At 40.6% G+C, this 27,367-nt stretch overlaps 1 protein-coding gene and 1 long non-coding RNA gene across 3 annotated transcripts in view; both read right to left on the reverse strand.

The window, feature by feature from the left end:
- LOC129855419 (carboxyl-terminal PDZ ligand of neuronal nitric oxide synthase protein-like) overlaps nucleotides 1-27,160 on the reverse strand; it is a 224,346-nt gene extending 197,186 nt beyond the window's left edge. Inside the window, exon 1 of the mRNA XM_055923066.1 lies at nucleotides 26,602-27,160. Within this exon, the coding sequence (XP_055779041.1) occupies nucleotides 26,602-26,706 (105 nt within the window). The 5' untranslated portion in view covers nucleotides 26,707-27,160. The remainder of the gene's footprint in view (nucleotides 1-26,601) is intronic.
- On the reverse strand, nucleotides 8,088-24,598 carry LOC129855422 (uncharacterized). 2 transcript variants are annotated; one of them, XR_008759505.1, is made up of 6 exons: nucleotides 24,493-24,598; nucleotides 24,142-24,368; nucleotides 22,466-22,570; nucleotides 18,685-18,708; nucleotides 17,467-17,660; nucleotides 8,088-10,244 (listed from the first exon to the last, which is right to left on the reverse strand). It is a non-coding gene; the product is annotated as an uncharacterized LOC129855422 (long non-coding RNA). The 2 variants fall into 2 exon arrangements; XR_008759506.1 differs by lacking the exon at nucleotides 8,088-10,244 and adding an exon at nucleotides 10,251-17,368.
- Nucleotides 27,161-27,367: the final 207 nt, after the last annotated feature.

Consider the following 27,367-nt stretch of genomic DNA (forward strand, 5'->3'; position numbering starts at 1 on the left):
GCAGCAATACGACCATGAAGGCCTGATTTCACGCAGTCTCCTCTGAACAGTTGATGTTGAGATGTGTCTGTTACTTGAACTCTGTGAAGCATTCATTTGGACTGCAACTCTAATGAACTTGTCCTCTGCAGCAGAGGTCATTCTGGGTCTTCCTTTCCTGTGGCGGTCCTCATGTGAGCCAGTTTCATCATAGTGCTTGATGGTTTTGAAATTTTTCGGATTGACTGACCTTCATGTCTTAAAGTAATGATGTACTGTCATTTCTCTTTGCTTATTTGAGGTGTTCTTGCCATAACATGGACCTGATCTTTTACCAAATAGGGCTATCTTCTGTATACCACCCCTACCTCATTACAACACAACTGATTGGCTCAAACACATTAAGAAGGAAATCAATTCCACAAATTAACTTTCAAACAAGGCTCACCTGTTAATTGAAATGCATTCCAGGTGACTACCTCATGAAGCTGGTTTGGAGAAGGCCAAGAGTGTGCAAAGCTGTCATCAAGGCAAAGAGTAGATCCATATGTGTTATTTCATAGTTTTGATGTTTTCACTATTATTCTACAATGTAGAAAATAGTAAAAATAAAGAAAAACACTAGAATAGGTTCGTGTCCAAACTTTTGACTGGTACTGTACGTTTTTGGTTATGGTCAATAATATCAAAGGCTGGACTGAAATCTACCAGTACAGCTCACACAATCTTCTTTAATCAATTTATTTTAACCAATTATCAGTCATTTGTATCAGTGCAGTACATGTTGAGTGCCCTTCTCTATAAGCATGCTGAAAGTCTGTTGTTTTCAGTTTGCTAAGAGCTGGCAGCAAGCTGATTGGTCTGCTGTTAGAACCAGTTAAGCCTGCTTTTCCACTCTTGGGTAGTGGAATGACTTTGGCTTTCCTCCAAGCCTGAGGACAAACACCTTCCTCTAGACTCAGAATAAAGATATGACAGATAGAAGTGGCCAAAGAGTCAGCTTCCATCCTCAGTAGCCTTCCATCTAAGTTGTCAATGCCAGGAGGTTTATCATTATTGATCGATAACACAAATTTTACCAAATTCAAATTTAAAATGCTTTTCCTTCATTATATATTTTTTTATGCATGAATACAATGGCTCACTGTTTGTTGTTGGCATTTCCTGCTTAAGTTTGCCCACTTTGCCAATTAAGTAATCATTCAAATAATTGGTGACATTAGGGCCTCCCGAGTGGTGCATCGGTGCTAGAGGCGTCACTATAGACCCGGGTTTGACCTTTTGGAACATTGGTTCTCCTAGATATAGCCACTGTATTGTGATCACTGTGTCCAATGGGTACGGATACAGCTTTAGAACAGAGTTCTACAGTATTAGTAAAAATGTGATTAATGCATGTGGATGATCTTGTTCCTGTAGTATTTGTAAATGCCCTGGTAAGTTAATTAATAACCTGAACCAGAAAACAGGCACTGGTAAGTTGGTTAGGACATCTACTTTGTGCATGACACAAGTAATTTTTCCAACAATTGTTTACAGACAGATTATTTCACTTATAATTCACTGTATCACAATTCCAGTGGGTCAGGAGTTTACATACACTAAGTTGACTGTGCCTTTAAACAGCTTGGAAAATTCCAGAAAATGATGTCATGGCTTTAGAAGCTTCTGATAGGCTAATTGACATAATTAGAGTCAATTGGAGGTGTACCTGTGGATGTATGTCAAGGCCTACCTTCAAACTCAGTGCCTTTTTGCTTGACATCATGGGAAAATCTAAAGAAATCAGCCAAGACCTCAGAAAAAAAATTGTAGACCTCCACAAGTCTGGTTCATCCTTGGGAGCATTTTCCAAATACCTGAAGGTACCATGTTCATCTGTACAAACAATAGTACGCAAGTATAAACATCATGGTACCACGCAGCCTTCATACCGATCAGGAAGGAGACGTGTTCTGTCTCCTGGAGATGAACGTACTTTGGTGCGAAAAGTGCAAATCAGTCCCAGAACAACAGCAAAGGACCTTGTGAAGATGCTGGAGGAAACAGGTAAAAAGTATCTATATTCACAGTAAAACGAGTCCTATATCGACATAACCTGAAAGGCCGCTCAGCGACAAAACCGCCATAACACTGCTCCAAAACCGCCATAAAAAAGCCAGACTACGGTATGCAACTGCACATGGGGACAAAGATCGTACTTTATGGAGAAATGTCCTCTGGTCTGATGAAACAAAAAATAGAACAAAAACAAGCACTGGGGTGCTTTGCTGCAGGAGTGACTGGTGCACTTCACAAAATAGATGGCTTCATAAGGATGGAAAATTGTGGATATATTGAAGCAACATCTCAAGACATCAGTCAGGAAGTTAAAGCTTGGTCGCAAATTTGTATTTTTTATTTTACCAGGTAAGTTGACTGAGAACACGTTCTCATTTGCAGCAACGACCTGGGGAATAGTTACAGGGGAGAGGAGGGGGATGAATGAGCCAATTGTAAACTGGGGATTATTAGGTGACCATGATGATTTGAGGGCCAGATTGGGAATTTAGCCAGGACACCGGGGTTAACACCCCTACTCTTACGATAAGTGCCATGGGATCTTTAATGACCTCAGAGAGTCAGGACACCCGTTTAACGTCCCATCCGAAAGACGGCACCCTACACAGGGCAGTGTCCCCAATCACTGCCCTGGGGCATTGGGATATTTCTTTTTTTAGACCAGAGGAAAGAGTGCCTCCTACTGGCCCTCCAACACCACTTCCAGCAGCATCTGGTCTCCCATCCAGGGACTGACCAGGACCAACCCTGCTTAGCTTCAGAAGCAAGCCAGCAGTGGTATGCAGGGTGGTATGCTGCTGGCAAATGGCTCTTCCAAATGGACAATGACCCCAAGCATACTTCTAAAGTTGTGGCAAAATGGCTTAAGGACAACAGTCAAGGTATTAGAGTGGCCATCACAAAGCCCTGACCTCAATCCCATAGAAAATTTGTGGGCAGAACTGAAAAAATGTGTGCGTGCAAGGAGGCCTACAAACCTGACTCAGTTACACCAGCTCTGTCAGGAGGAATGGGCCAAAATTCACCCAACTTTTTGTGGCAAGCTAGTGGAAGGCTACCCGAAACGTTTGACCCAAGTTAAACAATTTAAAGGCAATGCTACCAAATACTAATTGAGTGTAAACTTCTGACCCACTTGGAATGTGATGAAAGAAAGAAATGCTGAAATAAATCATTCTCTCTACTATTATTCTGGCATTTCACATTCTTAAAATAAAGTGGTGATCCTAACTGACCTAAGACAGGGGATTTTTACTCTGATTAAATGTCAGGAATTGTGAAAAAGAGTTTAAATGTATTTGGCTAAGGTGTATGTAAACTTCCAACTTCAACTGTACACTATCAAGTATTTCACACACATTATTTTAAATACTGACTGTTAGCGCTTGGTGGCTTATAGCAACACCCCAAAATAATAGGCTTTAGATGAGGCAGGTGAATCTGCAGCCACATTTCTTCAATAACACTTCTCTAAGCATTACTGGGATTTGACTATTAATATATATAGCAACACCTCCCCCATAAGCATTCCTGACTCTTCTATATATGTTATATCCTTGTATTGCTACTATTGTGTCAAAGGAATTATCTAAGTGAATCTCAGAAATGGCTAATATATTAAAGCAATCTGACATTAGCAAGTTACTGATTTCATGATCCTTGTTTCTAAGGATACATATATTAACATGGGCTGTGTTTAGCTCTTTCCTGGGTAGCTTCTCAGACATAATATGGAAAATAACAAACAAAGCAAGAGAAAAAAAACACATTTAGCTGTCCATTAATCAGTTGGTGTGCGTAAGTGTGTGTGAGGGCTGCAGGGTTGAAGTTACAAACACATAGGCTTGGCTTTCTCATCCCTTCCAGGCTTTTGGGAGGGAGAATGGACAATGTGCCTGTCATATCGGATGTAAGCAAATGTCCCCACGCGCTCTGGCAGCTTTCATGGCCGGGATAAGTTATTTTCTCTTCTGGCGCACAGGATAGTCAGGATAGTCCTTGTTGAGGAATATGTACATTCCCCTCAAGTTCTTGGCTCTTTCTACCTTGTCCTTGAACCTCAGGAATTTGACGATTGTTGGCCTGGGCCTGTCACCTGGGCCGGTGGTGGGTTTTACAGTCCTGTGGGCAAGCTTCAACTCAATCTTCCTGTGGTCCATCTCCAGTTTCTCCGAGATCGTTTCCCTCACTTTGTCCTCAGACTCCATCCAGGTCTCATGTGGACATTCTGCAATTCCATCGACAACAATGTTGTCCCGCCTTGATTGTCCCTCAAGATTATCTGATTTCTCTGTCATTGTTATCATGGATTCATATAAAAAATGAAGGTCCTCTTTCAATGACTTACAGATTGTCGTCATCTTGACATTTTCCTGTTTAACTCATGACCCTGGGAGAACTTTAAACTATTCTTCAGTTTTTGTACCACTCTGGTCCGGTCATCCATTGTTTTATTAGTTGACTCTACCAGTATTAGTACACAACATTTGAAGCTATTTTCTTGTTGTTGTAACAACTGCTTGTAGATTTTTTTTCTTGTTCAAAAGATCCTTCCACCTGTGATATAGAGACACCATCGTCCTCAACGGTACACCCACCGGCTGTTACTCTCTGCAACTCCTGACAGGGCAGGTCGCAGGGAATATGGAAACAGCAACAAACAGTAGAGATCTAGACAGTCACAAGCTCAGGACAATCCGCGGTGCCAGCCACAAGGGCAAACCGTGTCGCGGGCTGCTTTCAAGCCCTCAAGGAAACCCCACTAGCTTGATAGGCAGCTAACAATGGCAGCTAGGCTAGCTGCTACGCCAAGCAGGTCATCATCAGACCCTCGGTAGGCAGGATCCCTGGATAGATAGCAGCGGACTCAGCAACTGATGCCAACCGCGTCGCGGGATACAAAATCAAAAAGGAAGTTACCTAGGAACAAAACTTTTCCAATAGAACACTTTTTTAGACACTTTCAAAACTTGCCAAAACAACAAACCGAGGGCTGCCTCATTCTTTGTTCAACAGAAACATTGCTGGAATATTGGCACATTGTGGGTGTTAACCTGTCTGTCTAGACAGACTACCATCCGGATATGTATTAGTGATTGATGACTGTTGGTACTAGCTAACAAACAAAGTTCCTGTGGGTTTAATCCTGTAATTTAAAGAGAAACTTCAAATCATAGACCAGGGGGTCAAGATAAGGGAGAGAGAGAATTCGCCATCACAGTAAGAGTGCTGATCTAGGATCAGGTCCACTCTGTCATATAATACTAAACTCAGCAAAAAAAGAAACATCCCTTTTTCAGGACCCTGTCGTTCAAAGATAATTTGTAAAAATCCAAAGAACTTCACAGATCTTCATTGTAAAGGGTTTAAACACTGTTTCCCATGCTTGTTCAATGAACCATAAACAAGTAATGAACATGCAACTGTGGAACGGTCGTTAAGACACGAACAGCTTACAGACGGTAGGCAATTAAGGTCACAGTTATGAAACTTAGGACACTAAAAGAGGCCTTTCTACTGACTCTGAAAAACACCAAAAGAAAGATGCCCAGTGTCTCTGCGTCATCTGCGTGAATGTGCCTTAGGCATGCTGCAAGGAGGCATGAGGACTGCAGATGTGGCCAGGGCAATAAATGGCAATGTCCGTACTGTGAGAAGCCTAAGACGTCGCTACAGGGAGACAGGACGGACAGCTGATTGTCCTCAAAGTGGCAGACCATGTGTAACAACACATGCACAGGATCGGTACATCCGAACATCACACCTGCAGGACAGGTACAGGATGGCAACAACAACTGCCCGAGTTACACCAGGAACGCACAATCCCACCATCAGTGCTCAGACTGTCCACAATAGGCTGAGAGAGGCTGGACTGAGGGCTTGTAGGCCTGTTGTAAGGCAGGTCCTCACCAGACATCACCGGCAACAACGTCGCCTATGGGCACAAACCCACCGTTGCTGGACCAGACAGGACTGGCAAAAAGTGCTCTTCACTGACGAGTCAAGGTTTTGTCTCACCAGGGGTGATGGTCGGATTCGTGTTTGTCATCGAGGAATGAGCGTTACACCGAGACCTGTACTCTGGAGCGGGATCGATTTGGATGTGGAGGTTCCGTCATGGTCTGGGGCGGTGTGTCACAGCATCATCGGACTGAGCTTGTTGTCATTGCAGGCAATCTCAACGCTGTGCGTTACAGGTAAGACATCCTCCTCCCTCATGTGGTACCCTCCTGCAGGCTGATCCTGATATGACCCTCCAGCATGACAATGCCACCAGGCATACTGCTCGTTCTGTGCGTGATTTTCTGCAAGACAGGAATGTCAGTGTTCTGCCATGGCCAGCAAAGGGTCCGGGTCTCAATGCCATTGAGCACGTCTGGGACCTGTTGGATCGGAGGGTGAGGGCTAGGGCTATTCCCCCCAGAAATGTCTGGGAACTTGCAGGTGCCTTGGTGGAAGAGTGGGGTAACATCTCACAGCAATAACTGGCAAATCTGGTGCAGTCCATGAGGAGGAGATGCACTGCAGTCCTTAATGCAGCTGGTGGCTACACCAGATACTGACTGTTACTTTTGATTTTGACCCCCCCCCCCCCCCTCCATTTCTTCAGGGACACATTATTCCATTTCTGTTAGTCACATGTCTGTGGAACTTGTTCAGTTTATGTCTCAGTTGTTGAATCTTATGTTCATACATATATTTACACATTAAGTTTGCTGAAAAGAAACACAGTTGACAGTGAGAGGACTTTTTTCTTTCTTTCTGAGTTTAGTATTCATTATGAGGTTACCTTCAGCAAATTCTTAGTCTGGATTGTTTTCTTGGGTCAAAGTGGACCCTGTACATGAATGAAATATGATTAGTACGGTAAATTCGTATGTACTGTAGATACTGGTCTTGACGAGAAGAAAAAAAAACTGGTCGGGGGTGGTTCACTTCTGCAGTGTTCAACCAATCCAGCAAATGTGGAGGAGTTAATAAGATGGAGTGTCGCCTTGCTAACGTCCAAAACCAAATGTCGCGTCACAGGCTGTCTTTTCATTTCCCCTGAAAACCTGATCATCAGGTTTTTGGAGACTCCGGAGAGGCTAGATGAAGGCTAACAACTGTTTCATCTAAATAACATTATAGTGGCCTGGAAATATGAGGACATTGTTAAAGTAGACAAATGTTTAGTAGGAAACAACTTCGCCGTCATTTTCATGTCGTCAAACGGATGGCAATGTTGTCATTAGTTAGCAAAGTTTGTCAAAATGACGTAGCAATGCTAACATTAGCTAGCTACAATCCGGTGGTCTCCCCTCAATCTTAGCTAGATAGCTAGCTAACATTATACTACATCAAACATCATTCTGGTGACAAAATTATGATAAAAGCTTTTCCTACTAAGTGTTTACCTCCTTTTGAAATGTAATTGTATTTCCAAGCCACTGTAATGCACTTTTGATTAAATCAGCGCTCATTAACAATGCATTGAGTAGAATGCTCAATCAGTCAGCCATGCTTCTCAGACAGTGGCTTGCTTGTTCTTGAGAATAGCCATAGCTAGCTACCATAGTGATCCCCTCGAGAGTAGCTAATTTCAGTGCATTATTCATTTAGTTTGTTAGCTAGCTGGCTGTTCTAGAAATTATAAATTCACATGCTAGCTAATTGTTTCAATGCACCTTCCAAATGTGAAATTACAAGACAAACAGGACACTTCCCAGATAACAAATGTTGGTTCTGGGAATGTTCCCTGAAGGTTGTGCGTTCCATTAATGTTTCACCAATGTTCCCCAAAGGTTGAAATGTACGGTTTTCTTAATGCTCTTTGAACGTTCTCTTTTGGTTGTATGAAGGTAGTGGGGAACGTTCTCTGAAGGTTCCACAGTTGGGAACGTTCTGGGAACGTTCTCTGAAGGTTACAAAATTGGAAACACACACACACACACAGGATTACACAATTAAATGTGAACAATTAACACAATTATAATTTCTGTCATCAATTTGTTTTATAAAATGCATTCGGAGAAATCTGCAATCAGATTAGCACACACACAGGCTGGCACAATTAAATCTGAACAATTAGTTCTTATATTTATTCTCAGTAATACCAATTACCCCACTGAACACATTTTTTTAAAGTACAGTATACTCAGTCATAACTGACTTTATATGGGCAAATACAAGTTTTAAGCTCTCCAAGACTTAAAAATAAGTGATATTGGCACATGATGGAGGGAATGTTGGAACATCACTAACGAAGGATCGTACCCTTTTTAAATTTTTGCCTAAAATGACATACCCAAATCTAACTGCCTGTAGCTCAGGACCTGAAGCAAGGATATTTGGCATTTTTTGGTATTTTATTAGGATCCCCATTAGCTGTTGCAAAAGCAGCAGCTACTCTTCCTGGGGTCCACACAAAACATAATACAGAATGACATAATACAGAACATCAATAGACAAGAACAGCACAAGGACAGAACTACATAAAGGCACAGGTAGCCTATCAATGCATACACACAAACTATTTAGGTCAAATAGAGGAGAGGCGTTGTGCCGTGAGGTGTTGCTTTCTCTGCTTTTTGAATCCAGGTTTGCTGTTTATTTGAGCAATATGAGATGGAAGGAAGTTCCATGCAATAAGGGCTCTATATAATACTGTACGCTTTCTTGAATTTGTTCTTGGGGACTGTGCATATTCTTAATACCATTTGAAAGGAAACACTTTGAAGTTTGTGGAAATGTGAAATTAATGTAGGAGAATAACACATTAGATCTGGTAAGATAATACAAACAAAAAAACATGTGTTTTCTATACACACAGCAGTGTGTTTGCAAAGTTTCAGATTGATCCAGTGAAGCATTGCAAGTATGCCTAAATGTGCCGAATTTGTCAATTGATACATTTTCAAATACATAACTATAGAGAACATACAAAAATGATATGATAATGCAAAATCTAAAGTTTATACACTCCCAGGAATGTCATACATGATGGATCATTAGCTTATACACTAACTTTCATACATCTAGTTGGCCAGGCGGGGTGGGTGTGGAGCCAGAGACAGCAGGGGTTCAAACTGTAGAACCCAGTTCCTACATTTAATATAAAAATGGATTTTATCAAACAAAACTATGCTACATTTTTATCTCTGTGACCCTCAGGATGACAAATCAGAGCAAGACTACTGAATGTAAGTACATTATTTACCTTCAGAGGGGAATGTATCAAACCAGTTCTGTGATAAATGTTTTGTTGTTGTTGTTGTGCACTCTCCTCAAACAATAGCATGGCATTTTTTCACTGTAATAGCGACTGTAAATTGGACAGCGCAGTTAGATTAACAAGAATTTACACATGTCTATGTCCTGGAAAGTTTGCTGTTACTTACAATGGCATGCTAATTACATTAGCATACATTATCTCAACCTCCTGTTATAGGGACACCAATAACAAAAATGTACACTTAATCCAGTATGAACTAATGTATAGAATGTATTATACAAAGAGAAAAATCACATACTACAGCACAACGGCGGAGTCATGTCTTAAGCGTAAAACTAACAATAATCCATGCCTTCTGTGGATGCTAGGAAGTCTAAAAGTTATGGGCAGAGTTAGAAAGCTGTCTGTCAGAAGTATCACAATGTAAATGTAAGTTTAGTCCGTCTGTCTGCATATTTCAAGACATGGCATATGAGTGAGCAGTGAGATACCCGATGGGTTGAATGATACCTTTCATCAATCATCTTGAAAAAAATGCACACTTAACTGGAAATCAACCAATCCTCCATCACTAACACAATGGAAGAGTCAAATACTATATTATCTAAAATGTTGAAAATGCGTTGGTGACAGAGTAAAACAAAATGGTACAGTTTGAGGCCATGTGGCGGAGAGTGATGCGGGCGCTGGAGATGGATGAGGTGTGAGCAGGTGGGTCTGGCCAGGTGTTATGTCATTGATGTTTGTGTGCGTCTGTATGCTGTAATTGGTATGTGCATGTTTTGTATTGTTTGAAAACGTTATAAAATCGTACAAAATAAAATATATTAACAGTTAACACATTTATAATTTTTGCTAACAATTCAGACATCTGCAATCTGATTGGCACACACACACGGATTACACAATTGTCTTGTCTGACCACCGTCTATGGTACAGGGGAGTCAAGGGCTCACTCCTCCACAACCTCCTCTTCAACCCTCTCTGCAACCTGTAAAACAAAGAGTTCTTAATTAGTTATATACTATTATAGGGGTTCTAAAGGATATTGTGTCCTTCCCAAAAGTTCAGCATTGTGCTTTGGAAGTTCATTGGTATTTTATCTTAAGTTAAAAAAAAAAAACTTGTATTTTTATTTTTTTAATCTGTGCTTTGACCAGAAAAGTCTGAAATCATATGCATTAGCTGGGTTTTAAATCCAAACCAGAATGGAAAAATAAAACATGACTCAATCCAATGCTTTAATGGGGGGGTGCCATTGGTGCACACTTAGGGAGATAGAGCAGGGTTTTGGGACCCAAAGTGTGACCTGGTTATGTCAGAGGTGGGTCACAAGTTAATACATTTCTAATCACATATAGTACTATTTCTTCCTAATTTTGGTTGTTGGAGGACAGTTCATTCCTAATTTGGGCCTCGAGCTGAGCCCGAGGTAGAGAATCGGGACATAACACAAATCATGTCACATACACACAAAGGTGATGAGAGCAAGAATGCTGTATTGGTCAGAAAGCAAGCAGACTGGGAGCAGGACCTCAGCAGAACACTTACCGGGAAAGACGGTCACCACTTGGGCCAAATTATTGTCACTGACTGTTGGTGTACTTTAGGGCTGACCCCAATTAGTCGACTGGTCGATTGTTTGGTCATTAGGCTGTTAGTCGACCGAGATTGTTTTAGTTGAGCAGTAACAAATTTTATATACATATATATATTTGCACCCATCTCAGTGAACAAATCCATTGCGGAGGCCTAGACTAAAAGCCAATTTATGCTTGATCCAAAAACATGGCTCCATATGGAGGGTGTGATGCAATTGCAGCGCCTCCAGAGGCATGCAGAGGCCAAATCGAGCTGATTGCCATGCGCCACCCAAATGTTTTAACAATGCGGAGGGCTCTGTATAGCTCCGCATTGACATGATTTGTTGACGGTTGGTGAGGATGGTACATCCTGTATTAACACAAACTCTCTTCCTTGACAACAGGGAAAGGGGGATACCTAGTCAATAGTACATCTGAATGCATTTTCCACAATCAGAGGGGTGCGGGGGGCTGCCATAATCGACATTCACATCAGACTTGCTCAGGGGCAGAACGACAGATTTGTACCTTGTCAGCTCGGGGATTCGATCCAGCAACCTTTTGGTTACTGACCCAATGCTCTAACCACTAGGCTCTGCGAAGTACAATAAGTATGAATGCCCTGACTTCTGCTGAGGCCATATCACCTTAAATGCTACATGGCCAATGCAGACGACAGATTGACCATGCAACCAGATGCACAATGCACTTCTCTGTCTAGAATGCGCTCTCTCCTGCCAATTTGTGCACATTCATTCTTTCATAACTTCATTGTGTGATTTTTTTTTGCGTTTGATTGTTAGTGTATATCAATTCCCCATTACACATATCACCAGTAGTACATATACTGTTCATTCCTATAAATTCTAATCTACAATGTTTGTTACTTTGATTATGGTAATTTATTTTAGAGCATTCAATATTATTATTCCAGTCTTCACGCTCTCATTATCGGAGTGGACACATTGTTTGCAGAGTGCACAACCTATGCTACACTTGTGAGAAACGAGTTTTGACAATTTAGTCATTGTCTTTTGTTTAGAGCGCTCCTGTCAATTTTGAGTAAGGACGCGCAGGCATAGAAGTAGGCCTATAGGCTACCTGGTCAGCGCGCAAATGTAGGCATATAAATGTGCCCATTTGGGGATCTGATAGTATTTGTGATTGGCTTAATGCACCACCGCTAATGACTCGTGGAGCTACTCAGAGTAATGTTCTTCACCTAACCCTAGGTCTGTTTTTACATCCATTGAGAACAATAGTTCCCCAATGTATTTGAAATATCTCTCTCCCATTCGATAACCACTCAGCATGAAATGTCATGCTCTGATCCAATGGAAAAGTTATAAAATAGGCCTACCTTATCAGTGCTTGACTTGGACTGAAATACGTTCCGGTACTCATTGTGGGTGCTGATACTGTTTAAATGTAGGTGCAGGAGCGCCACAATACTTTTGAGCTAATATTCTATAAGAGGAATAGGAGCTCAAGCAGTAGAACATTTGAGGTGCAGGTACTCAGCTCCAGTGAGCTCCTGCCCAAGTCAAGCACTGCTTCTTATCCCTACAGCTGTGCCTGTCCCGAGATAACTGGCGTGGGAAACTGAGGGCCCAGAATATTTTATACAATGTTGCAAGTTCGCTAGTGCAAGCTTCAGGATTCTGCCATTACCCTCCTGAAGTTGCCAGTAATAGGTTACACGAGGAGTCGGGAACCTTTCGCATGTGGAATGCCAATTTATCTTACCATTTCTACCAAGCTGCGTGCCAGTTATGGTTTTCATATGCACATTTTCATGAAACAGTTTCATTTTAAATGTATCTTCATATCTCAGTCATTGTAATGTGGTTTATACAAATTCTATACAAATGTAAATGAAAATGATACAAACCTAAAAAATTACTTATATTGCCAACTATGTAAGAAAAATGCCTACATAAAGCCAACAAATAAAAACATTGCAGCTTGAAGGTAGAGCATATCCTGATAAAAAACAAATATCCTATAAAATCACATTGGCTACACATGGCCTGTAGCAATGAAACATTGTATCAACCTTTAACTTGGGTCTGGCTGAACAGCAGGAGGAGAATAGTTGGGTCAGGTTAAGGTTTTTTCTCTTCTGGTTATCTAGATCTCTGGTGCTCTCTTGAGGCATTTGTCTTATTTCATCAAACCGTAAGCATCAGACAAGCTCTATTCTATTAAAAAACACACAGGGTGTGTCTATACTGTATATGTAAAAATACATGTTTAAAAGTTTCGACCAATCAAACAGATTACTTTTTGTCGACCAATAATTTATTTTGTCGGGGACAGCCCTATTGTACTTCGTAAGAGCCATTTACCAGTTTGTGTTCAGGATTTTAAAAAACTGCACAGCGCAGAAAGCGCACGGAGGATGATTACTTTCTGTGTAGCAGTGAAAGTGGTTCTAATGGCAGTGCATCAAATTCTGCAATCAAAGGATCAAGGAGGGGAACCTTTATCCTGCATCATCAAAAGTCTCTGCACTCACAATGACTAAGACAGGGATGGCAACTCTTGCATGTTGCAAAATAAATGTACACATACATGTTATCCAATAATTTCACCCAAACTGCACACGAGCGTCCGCGTAGCCAGGCGCTAAAATATAACTTTTTTTCTTTTTTATGCTTGATGCGCTGCAAGTCCTGCCTCTCCCATCTCCTCATTGGTTTTTAGGAGCGTCCACAGAAGAAGAAGACTGAAGGAGGAGCGATTACTAGAAACTGACTAGATTTCTTTTTTCTGGGGATTAATTGACAGAGTAGAGAACATTCTACAAAGATCCAGAAAAAAGGACCTTGTGCATTTCAGGTAAAATAACAACCAAATGTTTATATCCAAGGAGAAATTTGCTAGTAACAGCAAGCTAGCTAGCTAAAAGTCCATGAATGCTACGACCTGTCCACAAATTAATATAGTTGATTAAGAGTTAATTTTGATATTTCAACTTACGTGTCCTGATCGTGCCTGGTGTGGATGGACAAAATCAACATGCGCGCGATGGCGGACACATGCGTGTGCGTGCCGGTCTAGTCAGCATGTTAAGACCCCATAAGTCAAACTTGCCTAACGCTAACTGAAAATACACCCCATGTATCTAGTTTGATCTATGAAGATGGTCACTCAGTGTAGCAGTGTAGAAAATAAAGGAAATGCACAAGGAGAAGATCACCTTCCTACAGGAAGAGGGCTGCTCATAGGAACCTTGCTGCCTGCTACTCAACCAAACCAATAGCACTTGCTAACCATCAAACATCTGGTCATGTTGGGGCCAGGAAGCAAGTGTAAGAACTGGACACATGCACTGAGGAAGGCGCAAGCTGAAATATGTCCATGTAGTATATTAAGACATTTTGCTACTATAAAATTAAGAAAATAAACAAAGCTTTAACTAGAAATCATATCAAGTGAGTGCTGGTCCTTTCATTTTTATCTGAACAAGTTAAACCATTTGCTAGACCAGCAGAATAACCACCTAGAGTCGATTTGCGTCAATCTAAGTTACAAAACAAAACAAAAATCGAACAAACAAATTGTCGAAAGGGGAGATTCTCACGAACACGATTGTGTTCTCCGTTTTGCTCTACGACCCCCACAAGTGTAACGGGACTCGTCTGAAGGTAACCAGTAAGGGTTGAAAAAACCCCAAATGGAATTATGAAGGTAAAAAAAGGGGTTAAATATGAGTAAAAAAATCATGAGTTTTTTTTTTATATATACAGTTGAAGTCGGAAGTTTACATACACCTTAGCCAAATACATTTTAAACTCAGTTTTCACAATTCCTGACATTTAATCCGAGGAAAAATTCCTTGTCTTCCGAGTAAAAATTCCTTGATCACCACTTTATTTTAAGAATGTGAAATTCCATAATAATAGCAGAGAGAGAACAGATTTATTTCAACTTTTATTTATTTCATCACATTCCGAGTGAGTCAGAAGTTTACATACACTCAATTAGTATTTGGTAGCATTACCTTTAAATTATTTAACTTGGGTCAAACGTTTCGGGTAGCCTTCCACAAGCTTCGCACAATAAGTTGGTGAATTTTGGCCCATTCCTCCTGACAGAGCTGGTGTAACTGAGTCAGGTTTGTAGGCCTCCTTGCTTGCACACGCTTTTTCAGTTCTGCCCAAAAATGTTCTATAGGATTGAGGTCAGGGCTTTGTGATGGCCACTCTAATACCTTGACTTTGTTGTCCTTAAGCCATTTTGCCACAACTTTGGAAGTATGCTTGGGGTCATTGTCCATTTGGAAGAGCCATTTGCGACCAAGCTTTAACTTCCTGACTGATGTCTTGAGATGTTGCTTCAATATATCCATCCTCATGAAGCCATCTATTTTGTGAAGTGCACCAGTCCCCCCATGCAGCAAAGCACCCCCACAACATGATGCTGCCACCCCCGCGCTTCACGGTTGGGATGATGTTCTTCGGCTTGCAAGCCTCTCCCTTTTTCCTCCAAACATAATGATGGTCATGATGGCCAAACAGTTCTATTTTTGTTTCATCAGACCAGAGGACATTTCTCCCAAAAGTACAATCTTTGTCCCATGTGCAGTTGCAAACCGTACTCTGACTTTTTTATGCCGGTTTTGGAGCAGTGGCTTCTTTGTTGCTGAGCGGCCTTTCAGGTTATGTCAATATATGACTCGTTTTACTGTGGATATAGATACTTTTGTACCTATTTCCTCCAGTATCTTCACAAGGTCCTTTGCTGTTGTTCTGGGATTGATTTGCACTTTTCGTACCAAAGTACGTTCATCTCTAGGAGACAGAACACGTCTCCTTCCATCATTTTCTGTAATTTTCCAAGATGTTTAAAGGCACAGTCAACTTAGTTTATGTAAACTCCTGACCCACTGGAATTGTGATACTGTCAGGTTTTGGCCAGGACTGTTCTGTTTTTTGTCACTAGATGTCCCCATTGCACCTTTTTTGAACCTTTTGTTTTTTCCTTGCTCTATTATTGTTTGCACCTGTGTGTCGTTCCCTTGTTAGTATTTAAACCCTGTGTGTTCCTCAGTTCTTTGCTCAGTGTTTGTACGTTAGCACCCAGCCCCAGCCCTGCTGTTAACTTTTTCTCTTGTTGGAGTTTCCAGAGGTTCTCTGGTATTGTTCTTGTTTATTTTGGATTAGTCTTTTGAGGTTTGTTTTTTCCTTCGCTGTTCTTACCACTTTGTGGATTTTCTTTGTATTTTGGAAGATATCTATATTTGTCTCTTGGCTTTTGTTTTGGACGTTGTGGATTTATATTTTTGCCGGAAGATCTTTCCTTTGATTAAACCACCGTCTCTAGTACTGCCGTGTCTGCCTCATCTTCTGGGTTCTGCCGATTATTAGTGACTTTCTCACACCGGGTCCTGACAGATACAGTGAATTATAAGTGAAATAATCTGTCTGTAAACAATTGTTGGAGAAATAACTTGTCATGCACAAAGTAGATGTAGATGCAAAGTAGATGCAAAACTATAGTGTGTTAACAAGAAATGTGTGAAGTGGTTGAAAAACGAGTTTTAATGACTCCAACCTAAGGGTATGTAAACTTCCAACTTCAACTGTACACTGAGTGTATAAAAAATTATGAACACCTGCTCTTTCCATGACATAAACTGACCAGGTGAATCCCGGAGAAAGCTATGGTCTCTTATTGATGTCACTTGTTAAATCCACTTCAAATCAGTCTAGATGAAGGGGAGGAGCCTTGAGACATGGATTGTGTATGTGTGCCATTCATAGGGTGAATGGGCAAGACAAAATATTTCAGTGTCTTTGAACAGGGTATGGTAGTAGGTACCAGGTGCACCGGTTTGTGTCAAGAACTGAAATGATGCTGGGGTTTTTATGCTCAACAGTTTCCCGTGTGTATCAAAAATAGTCCACCACCCAAAGGATATCCAGCCAACTTGACACAACTGTGGGAAGCATTGGAGTCAACATGGGGCAGCATCCGTGTGGAACGCTTTTTACACCTTGTAGAGTCCTTGTCGCGACGAATAGAGGGGGTGAAACTCAATATTAGGTGTTCTTAAAGATTTGTACACTCAGTGTAGGTTAGTATTGAACCTCCTGGCTATTAACCTGCAAATCACCTGGGCTCAGATTCACATGAAGTTGAGTGAATGAAACATGTTCAAATACTTTCATGAGCTTATTCTCTAACTGCCCAGAGTTTAGGACAAGGGTTTAGCTATCTTGGAATTAAGAACAAATCCATTAACTTTATTTTCAAGAATCAATTTCCTCTTAACGTTTTTCTTAGGGAGAAACATAAGAAATAGCGCAAGAACATTTCCAAGAACCTTTCCAAGAACCTTTGAGGAATAGCAACTTTGCTTAACTTTCTTAAGTCTATAGTTAAGGAAAAAATGGCAAATAAGAATACAATTCTTCTTAAGAAGGTTTTGTGAATCTAGGCCCAGGTCCTCCCTCTCAAACTGTAGTGTTTGAAAACATAATTTTGCAGAGTACCTTGCGCACCATGGTGTTGAGGTCCCTTCCCCCTAGGGAACAGAAGTAATCCCATCATTTTAAATACTGTGATTTACAACAGATTGTTGTTGGAAGTTTTAGGAACATTTTCAAAGATTAAGGCTCATACCATCTCTTTTCGTTATGTGGTGGCCTCCTCCAGACTCTTGCAGAGGTCCTCCAAATCCTCCTTGGTCGTTCAAGGTCTAGGCAGGACTTGGTCTGGCAGATCTTGTGCTCCAGCGGCTAGCAGCTGAATTGCTAGGAGTTCCAACTGGTTCTCGATAATTGTTTCCAGCTTCATCAGCACGATCATTTGGAATCCTGCAATAGTTAAGTCAAGTACAAGGGTACAGTTAATATTTAAATTCATTTAAATATTTTTCTGTGCTTAGAGAACAACAATATCCCCATAAAATCCTCTGCTGGGGGACAGTCTTCGAGGTGAGCTTGGTGGAGAAACTTCTGAGACAGAATTAATCACATGTTAACAATAACAGATGTCTAATGTATGCTACACTTCATTTGAAAGTTCCTAACTTAGCACCACAAAGATGGGTACAACCAGGGCCTAAAATGTACTTTTTGGTCTACCAACCACTGTGGCAGGTATATTTAAAAATCTAGCAGCCAAAATATTTTTCCCCACTAAAATTACAAACAAAACACAGATGAGCATGCTTTGTAATGTTTCTAAAACAACTGTATTACTAGTAAGAAGTAATGTGGTATATTTGATTTCATGTTAACCAAAATATCACAGATGAGATAAAAATGTTCACCTGCCCCTTTAAGGTCGGGAGGTTACCCTGGTAATGCGACTGGAGTCATGTTTGTGCTTGTGAGATAGAGTCTGACTAGTATCCCGTTGCTTCTCTCTCTTTAAACTCAAACATTGAAAAACATCCTAGCTTGTGAACAAAAGTATGTCAATAGCCAAGAAACACAAAGTCTCACTTCATTTAAAGTAAATTAGACTCATTGTTATACCTTTGCGCAGCGCTTCTAGAAATGTATCTGTCACTCAGCTCTTCAAGTGCACACAGCCCCCAGCCATGCAGTGTTGCAGCTCAAGGCAGAAATACATTGAAAACAGCTACTGCAGTATTTATTTTGCTATAAATGTGATCATACTTTACTTTTTATTCACAAATGAGAGTGAAATGCTTGCAATGTGGAGCCCTGACCACCCGCCAACGTGACTAATGAAATAGACATCTTACCCGCCAATGCCAAAATCTACCCGTATTTTGTTGGGTGTTCATTTTAGGCCCTGGGTACAACATATATTAAAATAAAGTGAAAATCAAATATGTGTTTTGAAATAGTTGTAAGTTGAGCTTTTTACCATCATTGGAAAGCGGAGAGACAGCTGTAAAACAAAATAAGACATGTTATTAGTTAGAGGTATTGGAATGTATTTTCAAGTTTCTTTTGAAAGTTCCTAATTTAGCATCACTATTGTGTACCTCTGGTGCTGCAGACATCGTCATTTTGTGAACTGAATGTTAAAAAAATCTGTTTAATAAATATTTATTATACATTTAAATAAAAGTGATAATCAAATATGTATTGTGTTTTCAATGACCACTCAACAATTGAACAAAACAGGTGTGATTCAGTATACTGTAGATCAAGAAACTACATTTGTGATTACTTTAACTCTGTCTCCTTTTTCTGCTCTGCCTCTTCACCATTTTGACTGAAGCACCTGTACAGTCGTGGCCATAAGTTTTGAGAATGACACAAATATTAATTTTCACAAAGTCTGCTGCCTCAGTTTATATGATGGCAATTTGCATATACTCCAGAATGTTATGAAGAGTGATCAGATTAATTGCAATTAATTGCAAAGTCCCTCTTCCCCATGCAAATTAACTGAATCCCCCAAAAACATTTTCACTGCATTTCAGCCCTGCCACAAAAGAACCAGCTGACATCATGTCAGTGATTCTCTCATTAACACAGGTGTGAGTGTTGACGAGGACAAGGCTGGAGATCACTCTGTCATCCTGATTGAGTTTGAATAACAGACTGGAAGCTTCAAAAGGAGAGTGGTATTTTGAATCATTGTTCTTCTGTCAACCATGGTTACCTGCAAGGAAACGCGTGCCGTCAGGCAAGGATAATGCTGTCAGTAAGATTGCACCTGAATCAACCATTTATCGGATCATCAAGAACTTCAAGGAGAGCGGTTCAATTGTTGTGTAGAAGGCTTCAGTCCTGCGGGATCGGGGCACCACCAGTACAGAGCTTGCTCAGGAATGGCAGCAGTCGGGTATGTGTGCATCTGCACGCACAGTGAGGCGAAGACTTTTGGAGGATGGCCTGGTGTTAAGAAGGGCAGCAAAGAAGCCACTTCTCTCTAGTAAAAACATCAGGGACAGACTGATATTCTGCAAAAGGTACAGGGATTGGACTGCTGAGGACTGGGGTAAAGTAATTTTCTCTGATGAATCCCCTTTCCGATTGTTTGGGGTATCCGGAAAAAAGCTTGTCCGGAGAAGACAAGGTGAGCGCTACCATCAGTCCTGTGTCATGCCAAAAGTAAAGCATCCTGAGACCATTCATGTGTGGGGTTGCTTCTCAGCCAAGGGATTGGGTTCACTCACAATTTTGCCTAAGAACACAGCCATGAATAAAGAATGGTACCAACACATCCTCCGAGAGCAACTTCTCCCAACCATCCAGGAACAGTTTGGTGACTAACAATGCCTTTTCCAGCATGATGGAGGACCTTGCCATAAGGCAAAAGTGATAACTAAATGGCTCGTGGGGAAAAAACATTTATATTTTGGGTCCATGGCCAGGACACTCCCCAGACCTTAATCCCATTGAGAACTTGTGGTCAATCGTCAAGAGGCAGGTGGACAAACAAAACCCCACAAATTCTGACAAACTCCAAGCATTGATTATGCAAGAATGGGCTGCCATCAGTCAGGATGTGGCCCAGAAGTTAATTGACAGCATGCCAGGCCGGATTGCAGAAGTCTTGAAAAAGAAGGGTCAACAATGCCAATATTGACTCTTTGCATCAACTTCATGTAATTGTCAATAAAAGCCTTTGACACTTATGAAATGCTTGTAATTATACTTCAGTATTCCTGACAAAAATAAGTAAAGACACTGAACAAGCAAACTTTGTGAAAATTAATATTTGTGACATTCTCGAAACCTTTGGCCACGACTGTACGTTCCATACAATCAATTCAATGGCAACACACAAATTAAACGTGGCCTACTAGGGTACTGTAATGTTAACTGCTAGTTATATAGATGACCAGTAATTACCATGACTTTGATAGTCTCGAAAGTGAGGGTTGTAATTTTTTTGGAGATGATCTGTCTCCAAATTAGATGTCTCCTCTGCCCAGTTAACTTTCGTCTTTGCTCTGTCATACGAGTCAAAAATATATATACAGTGAGGGGGGAAAAGTATTTGATCCCTTGCTGATTTTTACGTTTGCCCACTGACAAAGAAATGATCAGTCTATAATTTTAATGGTAGGTTTATTTGAACAGTGAGAGACAGAATAACAACAACAAAATCCAGAAAAACGCATGTCAAAAATGTTATAAATTGATTTGCATTTTAATGAGGGAAATAAATATTTCACCCCTCTGCAAAACATGACTTAGTACTTGGTGGCAAAACCCTTGTTGACAATCACAGAGGTCAGACGTGTATTGTAGTTGGCTACCAGGTTTGCACACATCTCAGGAGGGATTTTGTCCCACTCCTCTTTGCAGATCTTCTCCAAGTCATTAAGGTTTCAAGGCTGACGTTTGGCAACTCGAACCTTCAGCTTCCTCCACAGATTTTCTATGGGATTAAGGTCTGGAGACTGGCTAGGCCATTCCAGGACCTTAAAGTGCTTCTTCTTGAGCCACTCCTTTATTTGCCTTGGCTGTGTGTTTTGGGTCATTGTCATGCTGGAATACCCATCCACTACCCATTTTCAATGCCCTGGCTGAGGGAAGGAGGTTCTCACCAAAGATTTGACGGTACATGGCCCTGTCCATGGTCCCGTTGATGAGGTGAAGTTGTCCTGTCCCCTTAGCAGAAAAACACCCCCAAAGCATAATGTTTCCACCTCCATGTTTGACGGTGGGGATGTGGTTCTTGGGGTCATAGACAGCATTCCTCCTCCTCCAAACACGGTGAATTGAGTTGATGCCAAAGAGCTCCATTTTGGTCTCATCTGACCACAACACTTTTACCCAGTTGTCCTCTGAATCATTCAGATGTTCATTGGCAAAGTTCAGACGGGCATGTATATGTGCTTTCTTGAGCAGGGGGACCTTGCTCAAGAATTGTTTTCTTGGTGACTATGGTCCCAGCTGCCTTGAGATCATTGACAAGATCCTCCCGTGTAGTTCTGGGCTGATTCCTCACCGTTCTCATGATCATTGCAACTCCGCGAGGTGAGATCTTGCATGGAGCCCCAGGCAGAGGGAGATTGACAGTTATTTTGTGTTTCTTCCATTTGCGAATAATTGCACCAACTGTTGTCACCTTCTCACCAAGCTGCTTGGCGATGGTCTTATAGCCCATTCCAGCTTTGTGTAGGTCTACAATCTTGTCCCTGACATCCTTGGAGAGCTCTTTGGTCTTGGCCATGGTGGAGAGTTTGGAATCTGATTGATTGATTGCTTCTGTGGACAGGTGTCTTTTAAACAGGTAACAAACAGAGATTAGGAGCACTCCCTTTAAGAGTGTGCTCCTAATCTCAGCTCGTTACCTGTATAAAAGACACGTGGGAGCCAGAAATATTTCTGATTGAGAGGGGGTCAAATACTTATTTCCCTCATTAAAATGCAAATCAATTTATAACATTTTTGACATGTGTTTTTCTGGATTTTTTTGTTGTTATTCTGTCTCTCACTGTTCAAATAAACCTACCATTAAAATTATAGACTGATTATTTCTTTGTCAGTGGGCAAATGTACAAAATCAGCAGGGGATCAAATACTTTTTTCCCTCACTGTATAATCTGGTTACAAATAATTCTACAATAGTCACTTGATAGGCCAAACCTCAATGTAAAGTCCCATACTGGAGATGCCCTATTAGATTGTCATACTAAATCCAGATTTCATACTCTAACTCTTAAACATATTACATTTACCTGTGGTCTCCAGAATTCTGGCCGTTGCATTTTCCATGTCTTGTCGGGTCGTTCACAGTTGAACTTTTTTGGGGTTACCTTTTTTGGTCCATTAGCAATACACACCTTGATGAAGAGGTTACAGTGTATTTTAGATATAACCCAATAAACACTATATATTACAATTAAAGGTCAGAACAAAATCTTTGGTTGTCAGAGTAGAAACATACTAAATCTGTAACAATCCAGGTGGTTGTAACAACCACCACATATTTCACTCCTTCATATGCTATTGTAACAGTATAACTTTAAACCGTCCCCTCGCCCCGACACGGGCGCGAACCAGGGACCCTCTGCACACATCAACAACTGACACCCACGAAGCGTCGTTACCCATCGCTCCACAAAAGCCACGGCCCTTGCAGAGCAAGGGGCAACCCTACTTAAAGTCTCAGAGCAAGTGACGTAACTGATTGAAATGCTACTAGCGCGTACCCGCTAACTAGCTAGCCATTTCACATCCGTTACACTATTACCACCCCTGCATACAGATGCTTCATTCTAGAAGTAAAAGAGAACAAAATATTTGCATTTCTTTGTGCGATTAGCAGCTATTAAACAAAAACGGCAGAAATACTTTAAAACAGATACAGCAGCATATGCTCAAACTTGACTTTTTACTCGCAAATGTGAATGTAAAGCTTGCACTGTTGAGCCCTGCAAATTGACCAGCCTACAACGTGGCTGGTGAAATAGACATTCTTACCCCACAATACCTTAATCTACCCTCACTTGGCAGGTGTTCATTTTATGCCCTGCTTGTATTTATGAATTTTTGGAAACACAGCCCTGTATCCCCACCAGGGACCCTCTGCACACATCAACAACTGTTTACGCAATACAAAAACGCTCCATTATAAATAGCAATCTGGGTCAGGTGGCCATCATTTGAAAGCTTTTCTATTGCCAACATGACTAGCTAGCTACGTTCTAAAATATGACCTTACAAGTACAGTACTCTCTGTGAGAGTGACAATACAAAATAAGGTCCACTGTTTCGATGTGAATGCTTCAATGTTTTTAAATACTATCAAGTTACTGTAGGCCATTTACTGTACCTCTGCTCTGTGACACTTCCAGTTGAGCTTAGAGAAACTTCTGTGAGACAAACTGAATCACATGTTAACCAAAACAGACGTCTAATGTATGTCACACTTCAGTTGAAAGTTCTGATTCCAAAAGTATGGCCCAATCCTAAATCACCCCCTAGACCCCTCAAACTCAACTATGAACCTTAAAGCCAGTTCCATTACATTTAAAAAAAATATAAAAAAAACTCGAATCAGGGACTGATTTAGACCTGGGAAACAAAGTGTGTACAATTAGTTATCAGGTAGAGCAGAAAACCAGCAGGCTCCAACTCTCGTAGGGTAAGAGTTGAATAACCCTGCCCTAGACCCTATTCCTTATGCACTTGAGGAGATCTGAGAGGATTTGACTTATGTGAGCAAATTTGTCATTATTCCAATTAACCCTCTGATAGGCTAGGTTTAATCATATTGTTTAAACCCATCAAATCATCTCAGATCTCCACAAGTGCATAGGGTATGGGGGTCCATTTGGGATTTGCAACAAAATAAGGTCCATTGTTTCAATGTGAATGCTTCAATGCTATCAAGTTACTGTAAGCCATTTACCTTAGAGGTTGAGTAGGTGTTCACAAGTGGTGGTGTCCCACAATTGCTCCATCTGTAAAAAAGGAGAAATGGTAGATAAAAGACTAGATAAGCAGACTAATAGCTGTAGAAACAATGGATTGTCATGAACGCGGTCCTGTACCTAATAAACCGTCCGGTGAGTGTTCATTGTAGTAATAAAGTAAACCTGCTCGCCTTTTACTAGTAGACTTCTGAACAAAATGGAGCTGCAAATGAGACAAAGAATCAGAAACCGATTAATCACTTAGTAAATGTATTGTTTCTCATGCACTTACAGTGGGGAGAACAAGTATTTGACACACTGCTGATTTTGCAGGTTTTCCTACTTACAAAGCATGTAGAGGTCTGTAATTTTTATCATAGGTACACTTCAACTGTGAGAGACGGAATCTAAAACAAAAATCCAGAAAATCACATTGTATGATTTTTAAGTAATTAATTAATCTCCCCACTGTATCAACTCTGTGGTGGCCTTCTGCTATACTGTAGAAGATAACTCACATGGTGCAGGTGGGGAAACTTTCCAAGCAAGCTAAAAGTAAAACAGAAAGTGATGTTAAAATAATCAATTTCTATTGATTAAACGTTTTATTCAGTTGTGACCCATTTAATGAATTACTAATGTATTTCAGTGGAAATCCTATTGAATTAAAAAAAAAACTCTTTACTATTTAATTGCAATCAGTTCCTTATTTACATGACGGATCATGTGACTTGGATACCATTGTCAGGTACTAGCCAAGTAGTCTAGTCATTCAACAAATCAAATCTATCACCATCCTTTTCAAAATAGTTACAAAATTATAACATAGCAAAGGGTTTATCAGACCTCATTTGTCACTCTCCCAAAAAATATGTTTTTATGGTCAGACCTAGCTAGCAGCCAATGCAGCTGGAGAACATGCTAGCTAAACTAGCTAATTTACTCAAACATTTTTATTCTGCAAACACAAAACGGTAAAAAAATAACTATGCTACCCCATAACATGTTCATATAAACACGTGTTGTAGTTTTAGTATGTTTCTCTGACTCTACCTGTAAAAATTGTAATATTAGCAGTACTTAAAACAAGCTAAACTGGCTGGCAGCCATTTCTTTAACTGTCAACCGTTGCTAAGGTGACGATGGTGTCTTGTAAATAAATTGTAAAGGAGAGTTCAAAACATGTTTTTTGGGGGGGAATAAAAAAACTAGTTAGCTATTTACAAAATGATGTGCACTTACCTCCACAAACACTTTATCTTCTCTTTCAGCAGTTTGATCCAATACGGCCTTAGATATGCAAGGTTTCCAGAACGTTCCCAGAACTTTTTTCTTCCAACAACCAAACGGGAACCACAGGGGAATGTTATGTAAAAGTTTGAATTCACCAAAAAATAACGTTATTTTATGAGGTTATTTGAATGTTTTCAGAACAATGTGTTTCTACCTTACCAAAATAGCAACGCTCCCTAAAGGTTCTCCTTTGGTTCTTAGAAAAATAACTTTCCCACAATGTTCCCAGAACGTTCTGTGAAAGTTATTTTTCTAAGAACCAAAGGAGACCCTTTAGGGAACGTTCTGTGCTAGCTGGGTTACCTAAAATGTCCCTCGATTTGTAAGTCGCTCTGGATAAGAGCGTCTGCTAAATGACTTAAATGTAAATGTAAATGTAATGACTGTCCTCTTGGTTGTGAAGGTAAAGTAGCAAGCCAGTTAAACTCGTTCCCAGAGACTTCTGCCCAAAATGTGCACTTCATGGGGGTCTAGAGCATGAAGTAAATGCCTGACTGTGTTTTGGATTACCACATATTCCGTTTAGATGCATTAGTTAGTATCCATGTAACTTCCCATAACGGCCCAGTTGATCAAGAAGGAATAAAGCTATTTCAAGGAAGTCCGATACATTTTTTTCCGTTTATAGAGCCTTAGAGAACTCCACAATGTCCGTAAACTAATGACAACACCATCTTTATTCCTCAATGACATCTCTCTAATATCTCCCAATGCCTCAAACCGAGGGAAAAATGCAATTGACCAACTCAAGCAAACCAGCCAGAATGTCAACCTGTGCATGAGAGGAAGCCACATTTGCCAAGTAGCCTAAGGCATAGGCTATTTTTCAATAATAGCGTGCAACCGGGCAATTTCATAATAACTACATATTTATCATTACAATATTATATTTCTCGTAATAACGAGATCTGTCTCATATTATTATATAATAACGACAACATGGGTTATTTTCGTTATTGATTTATTTCGTAATACTGTGATGTTATATCATAATGATACAAAACATATTATTTTGCTGAGTGGCAGCAATATACCACCGTAATATTCAATAGGCTAAACACATTTTAGCAAAACTTACATTAACTCCAATAATGAGGAAAAGGAGGGATTGGGAAATAGTTTTGCAAATAATCTCAATACAGTAGCATATAAAAATAACTCACCTTTGCTTCGAAGTTGATCCCATGTTGGAATGCTTCCTCGTTATGCATTGGAATTCTCAAATCATGGCCATCATCAACAAGATTGTACTTTGTTTTCGCTGGCATGACTGCCGACTATCCGTTTCGACACCAGACGGAAGGGGACGAACCTAATTGTTAATCCGAAACCCAAAACGCGTCCCAAATTCCTTAAATCCAGTGGTCCATTGCATCGAGTAGTCGTCCCAGATCCGTGTGTCACACAATTATCCAGTGGGCTAGGAGGTGTAACTTTGTATCTATTGCTCAAGCAAGTAGGCTGGCTTTCAGTTCTGATACAATAACAATCGTGTCTCTCCAGAAAATCTATTCACTTCCTAAATAAGTAGCCCAAGGTTACTTTCAGTGACGTAAAATCACCAAAACTACTCTAACAGTCAAAAATGTTGTTTGCCTGGTCCTGCCGTTTTCTCCACTAGTAAAATGCCATGACCAGCCTAGCCGCCGTCACTCTCCCCATGCATGGATTCTCCAGGCAGATCGGGATTGGAGGAATCTGGGAATTCCTCCTGTTTTCATTGGAACATAGTAATTCATGGTATAATAGGAGGGCGAGTTTGTTTGGCACGGCCCGGTGCCCTGAGTGAGAGTTCACAAAAAGACCAGTGGAATAGTCTACAATATACAAACTCCGCCTACGCGGGGTACGGGGCCATGCAAAACAAACTTTCCCTGTGTCACCCTAGCAGCACTGGGGGAAAAAATAGTTGCTCTTTCTGTTCAACGT

Source organism: Salvelinus fontinalis, chromosome 5 (assembly GCF_029448725.1).
Source record: "Salvelinus fontinalis isolate EN_2023a chromosome 5, ASM2944872v1, whole genome shotgun sequence".
Taxonomy (NCBI): domain Eukaryota; kingdom Metazoa; phylum Chordata; class Actinopteri; order Salmoniformes; family Salmonidae; genus Salvelinus; species Salvelinus fontinalis.